Genomic DNA, 6,000 nt, shown 5'->3' with positions numbered 1-6,000 from the left:
GACAACTCAACCACCAGATGAGATGTAGGCCAGCCAGAATAAAGAGAAGAAAAAAAATACAGACCATCTCTTTCCAGCAGCCAAACAATGAAATAATAAAACATGGACCAGTTTCATCCATCTTGTTTTCAGAAAAAGGCCCACATACCGTATGCCATCTCTATTGAATTAAAATCCCCAAAAATATCATTCCAACCAGCTTCCAAACAAATATCTTAAGGGACACCATGATACTCCAGGCACTCATTGAGGAAAATATTTTACTAGCACCACCATCAGCACATTGTCATAGGGCCTAACAGAGAATATTCCTGGTTCAACTTTGGGAAGTTTCCATGAGTCCGAGGTTAGTCAGGTCACAGGGAACTCAAATCCTCTAGCCCAACTAACAGATAGCTTCCTTCCACAGCTAAACCAAACAAAGTAAGAACACAAGCTTCATTCGTCATTCATAATGGTATAATAGATTTCAACACCATCCTCTAGAAACTAAGCATTCTACATACATGCATCTGAACCAGATAGAAAAGCTAACTTTACAGAAGCTTCTCATTTCCATTGTGCTGTCCCATATAATTCAGCCTCACTGCTATATGTCTTCCTTCAACATATTTTACACCAGTCACACTCCTCCAAAGGCCTCCCTCTCCCTAAGAAATTATTAAAATCATTTTCCTAAAAGTCTAAAACCTCAATTTACTCACCTAACTTTTAACTCTGGAATGTGGGGGGACATCTTTCAATGAAGAAGAATATTTTACGGTAAGCGGGAGGGGTAGATGTATCCATTCATCCCCCCATCTTTTTTAGACCCAAGACCTCTCCTTTTAAAGTGAGAAAGGTCCAATATGCTGCTTCACTATATCTAGCACTATGAATGACAGCGCATACTTCTAACTATTCACCAAGTGATCTGAAAACTAACTTCATTTGCCACCCAATGGAATCTCCTAACACTTCTTTCCTTTATATTCTAAGTACATTATACTCTAGCAAGATGAACATAAGGGCTTCAACTGTAAATCAAACAATGAAAAAGAAATCGCTTTTCAATAGAATTTGATATGCAAAAACCCAAAAAGCAAATTTGTCTAATAGTTTTTGGCTTTCTGCCATTGATTGAGCACAGAAATTTACTTGTCAGAAGTCACTAAGCAGTAAAAACCACACACAGTGCAGAGTCAAATGCACATCTGTGTTCATGATCCAGTAAATGACAAAACTTGTAACACTAGAATGAAAGCTTTAAACCCAATCAAAATCATTAAGATTCATTTGTACAAAACAACGGAGCTGACAGGGTTTTGTAGTTTAAAAGTTTGAGTATGAAGACACATTGACTACCTCCTATAGAGACACTAATAGGATCATCTTGTCCACCACCAAATGCTTCTAAAGAATCAGCGAAGCTGGTTTCTCCATTATATGCTTCTCCAAGAGCTGCCCTGCAAAAGAAATAGAGATAGGGCAAAATAAAGAAATGAATAAATGTATACACATATAAACATACACAGAAACAGAGAGAGAAATCTTAGCTAATTTTTTTTGTATTGTTACAACTTAAATTGCTGATGTGAGCCTTTTTTTCCCTTTTTTTTGGGGTTGTCAGCAATAAAGTTAATCATGTCCTCATTATTATTGTAGCACAAATAATACAATAGAGGGGAGAGAGGACAAACTGGAAGTCCGATGTTAAGGGAAGGAAGGTAACCATAAAAAAGATAAATTCGCATTAGAGGCCAAATTTTGAACCCATACAAAACTGCTGTTTTTCAATATAGAATTCAGGGCACCTAGAATATTTGTCAGGTAGTATAATTCGGAAGAGGCAAGAGAAATAGTAATCAGAGGTAACAAACTAGTACTAAGAGTGAAAAAGATACAAATTCTGTATATTATAAGAAAAACTTGCTAGCATGAAAAACATACCCTAGATAAATTATGATTGACAAGAATTAAATCCAAGCATTTCTAACAGATTGATAAAGCAAATCCAATGCTACAAGTAAAAGTTTTAGCAAATATATGTATATGTATATGTATATGTATATGTATATCTATATGTGTGTGTGTATGTGTGTGTGTGTGTACATACAGAGAGAGAGAGAGAGAGAGAGAGAGAGAGAGATACATACATAAACTTCTTACTTCCTTTGTATAGTCTTTGACAGCGGTCTTTCACCTCATCAGCAGTGAACTCTAAAGAACATAGCTGTTCAATTAACAAACATATTAGAACCAATTTTTTTTTCATAATTCAAAAAAAAATAATGCTAATGAAATCATGAAGTCTATTCATATATGGCAAAATAAAAATAAACCATTATTTGACCAACACTATTTTTTTCAGAAATAAAAAATGGAATAAACAACTGCTAATTACCACAGATTCAACCAAAAAAACAAAACCACGGCGGATCCAAACAACGGATTTAATCGAATTTTGATTATTCAGTTAAAAAAAAATCAATTGAAACAGATTTTCATTTAACTAAAACGGTTAGAATTTGTATCACAATCCGATTCAAAAAGAATAATTATGCAGCGATTGATTGGCTAGGAAATTAAAAGAAATAAAAATATAAATATAATTCTGGAATCACAAATGAGTAATAACGAAAATGTGGAGAACTTTTTTGAGTTACCTGCTTTTGAAACATAGGGGAATCTTCTAGCTTGATAAAGGCCGCCATTGATAATTAGCTTCTTTTTTCTTTTTATGTATATTTATTTTTCGAATTTCAACACTGAAAAATCTCAGGGTCTGTGTCTCGGATCCAGAATGAAAATGCTGGAATGGAAATGCTTGTAGCTGTTCAATGAGAAATTTTGGTGGACCGCCACGAACTGAAAATCTATGCTAACTGCTAATAATTGATACCAACTGAGCTGGATTTCATGTGTTTGCACGGGGGGGGGGATATGGGTATGCGTAGGTTTGGGCCTAAAAACCCAAACCTAATAGTAAATACAAACAGGGCCTAAATTGGATTGGGCCTAAGGGCCTGCTGAATTACCCGACCGTTGGACACCTGTGAGCTTAAAAAAAAATTACAAATTAATTAATGTCGTGTTCGAAATCTTCCATAACGCGGAAGAAAAGGAAAAACCAAAAGGAAAACTCTTTGCTGCTCGAATTCTGGACGGGTAGATGGAGTGGGTTGATTGTGGGTGTTGTCCACGGTGGGGCTAAGGTACGAAAAAGCCCTTAAACAGTATCAATTTTCCTTTTTTTTTTGGTTATTCACGTTTTACTGTCACTTTCATTGTAAGAATTGCTGTGATTCTTGATTATGGTCGTGAATGAATTCAGTTTTTGGTTTAAATGTAGGAAGAAAAAAGAAAAAGAATGGAATTGAATTGCATTGAATGGAATTTGAATCTTCGTTAAAGATAAATTGATTCTTATTTGAGTTTTGGAGTAATTTTTTAACATTTTAATTGGTGTCTAATTCTTTTATGATCCACTGTCTCACTGTTCTCAATTGTTAAAATGATCATTGCTGTCATGGAAATGTTACTAAAATTTGTTCCACTTTTGTTGTTGTAGGGTAGTGTTCGTTTTGTTGCTTTACTCGTTCTTCTTGTATGGCAAGTGGAGCTTCGGGTTTGGAAGTTTTTTGAAGCGGTTTGTTAACGTGTAATAAGGAAGAAAAATAAATGGCTGAAGTTGGTGCTGGTGAGGGGACTAGACGGCGGTTGCCGCTGTGGATGCAGGGTAAAGCAAGTAAGCCGGACGGAGGAGATAAAAGCGGTGGCATCCAAGAGGATGGGGGTGGGCTTGTCTCTGGCAATTCTAAGCCCAAAAAACAGTCTATAAAAGCTGTCTTGCCTAGTGAAAAAGGTGAAACCAAGAAGAGGAAAAGGAAAATTAGTCAACAAGATAAAACATGTGATGTTGAAACTGGTTCACACAAGAAAATGAGTACTGGGCTTCAGGAAAAACAAGTTCGGGAGTCTTCTCTTCAGCGAAAAAGAAAAGCAATGAGTGGTAGGTTGAGAAGTGGCAAGGATAGTAAAATCCTATCTCCATCTGATGATGACATGGAACTGACTCCAGAAGATTTGTTGAGCATTGCCAAGGAGGTGAGCTTATTGCTATTTTTTAAGGAGGAAAAAAAGTTTGATGATTGTATTTCTTCTTGTCTTTAAATTTTGATACAATTGTGTGTTCATAACATGAGTATTGGTCTAGGAGAATGATTTGAGTAATCAAGCAGTGAATCGGTTCGTACAACCACTACTAAAATGAATAGAAATTTTACTTGTGTAAAAATTGCATTAAATATCTCAATTTGCAAAAATTTATGTACAGTATGTCAAAGCTGATAAGGGCGTAGAGCTGCAAGAATTATCAATTAGGGAATGTGAATTTGGAAGGCCATTGTCAACCACCGCTTCTTCCAAAACCAAGTCAGAAAGTTCTCTTATTGATGATAACCAAAGAGTACCTGCTCATGAAACAACTTATGATTCAACTCAAAGTCTGACAAGTGAAAAACATTTCATCAATACCAGCAGAACAGGAGATCCTGCTCAGGACATGCTGCATCTGTTTTTAGGTCCTTTATTAAATAAAACTGCAGAGGAGAAGAGGACTGAATTTATTACGAAGGATCTGGCATTTGCCAACAAATTAGGAAAGGGAAGTCAGAATGATGTTAAAGAAGAAACAGCCCCTTTGATGAAGAAGAAGAGCACACTTAGGGATAAGGTAGCAGTGCTACTTGATTGAATAAGAACAGAAGGCATGTTAATAACTATTCATATTGTGAAATAAACATGAACTCCAAGGCAAATCCTGATCTTCTTGATTATATATCGTGCCACAGTTGCCAAAGGACATTTTAAGTAGATCTTTGCTGTGGTGACAGACTGTTAGGTGCACCTTATTACATTGGCCTATCATTGTTTATAAAGTGTACAGCTTACCAGCATGCTAGGTATTTTGGGTTTTTTTTTTTTTCTTTCGTACTATTAGCTGACTCCATACAATGATATGTAAGTGATTACGTGTAACTTTTCTTTTTGAACAAGCCTCTTTCAAGTATCAGTTTGTAAGATCTGGCCTTTCATGTTGCTAAATCCTGTTTTAAATTGTAAAGATTCAATGAAAATTAGTTGTAATTTTGCCCTGTTGGCAAAGAATTAGTAATTTTTCCCTTTTCGTTCTCTTTTATTATTCATGAAAATGTTGCCTGTAATATTTTAGATGAAGCAGAGTTTACGACTTTTTGAAGGACACCAATGACTTGCACCTAAAACTTACTGTAACATTATTACAGAAACTGTAATTTGATTTACGGTTTAGGAATAATACATGGACTATGTACAGTGGGGATCTACACTTTGTGATGCTGCTTAGGTGAAAGGTTATTGTGCGTTTTGGTTGAGCAATATCCTTCCAGTTGAGTGCATTTAAATCTGCAAATAATTGCAGTTGAATGATAATTATTATGTCCACAGAAGCTTTTATCTTACTTTTGGTTTGATCATTCTTTGGAAATTTGGGTAACTTGTAGGGTTTTGTGATACCATTTTTAAGTTTAATAGAAATGCTTTGTTTGGTGATGTCAACAATTTGATGAATAGCCGCACATAACCATGATGGCATACTGTTAATTGTTCCCAATTTATGCTAGTCATTGGTAATTTTTCCTAACGCTGTAATGAAATGTTTGAAGTTACTCATGTAAGTGACAAGTTCTTTTGTAACTTTATTAGCTTATAAGTGTCAGGTCAGCAAGAGTTTAACTAACCTTAATTAATTAGAAAAAAAAAACACTTATGAATTATGATCATGTCTAACAACATCTGGGAGCCTGCAGCATTGTGACCTCAGCCTACATGTGATACACGTAGCTAGTATCTTATATCTGATATATATTGGACAAATTGTTTTATTCAAATGCCCTATTGTCAAAGTTAAAACCATTTTAAGGATACACGATTTGTTTGACTCTTACAAAGAAGTAAGTATTCAGATGGTTTAAAATTTGA

At 35.2% G+C, this 6,000-nt stretch overlaps 2 protein-coding genes across 2 annotated transcripts in view; one reads left to right on the top strand and one right to left on the bottom strand.

Moving 5' to 3' along the window:
• Positions 1-2,879, bottom strand: part of LOC110423643 (ADP-ribosylation factor GTPase-activating protein AGD4-like) — a 16,211-nt gene extending 13,332 nt beyond the window's left edge. Inside the window, exons 1-3 of the mRNA XM_021437931.1 lie at positions 2,646-2,879; positions 2,136-2,212; positions 1,345-1,445 (exon numbers count right to left, since the gene is read on the bottom strand). Coding sequence (XP_021293606.1) covers positions 1,345-1,445; positions 2,136-2,212; positions 2,646-2,693 — 226 coding nt within the window. The 5' untranslated portion in view covers positions 2,694-2,879. The remainder of the gene's footprint in view (positions 1-1,344; positions 1,446-2,135; positions 2,213-2,645) is intronic.
• Positions 2,880-3,075: 196 nt separating this feature from the next.
• Positions 3,076-5,153, top strand: LOC110423311 (uncharacterized). Its single transcript, XM_021437498.2, has 3 exons — positions 3,076-3,194; positions 3,551-4,086; positions 4,316-5,153. Exons 2-3 carry the CDS (start codon positions 3,661-3,663, stop codon positions 4,733-4,735), a joined length of 846 nt encoding a protein of 281 aa, XP_021293173.1. The 5' UTR covers positions 3,076-3,194; positions 3,551-3,660; the 3' UTR covers positions 4,736-5,153.
• Positions 5,154-6,000: the final 847 nt, after the last annotated feature.

Source organism: Theobroma umbraticum, unplaced genomic scaffold, assembly GCF_002168275.2.
Source record: "Theobroma umbraticum cultivar Fairchild unplaced genomic scaffold, ASM216827v3 scaffold_20.0, whole genome shotgun sequence".
NCBI lineage: Eukaryota > Viridiplantae > Streptophyta > Magnoliopsida > Malvales > Malvaceae > Theobroma > Theobroma umbraticum.
This window is presented reverse-complemented; position numbering and strand designations above follow the sequence as displayed.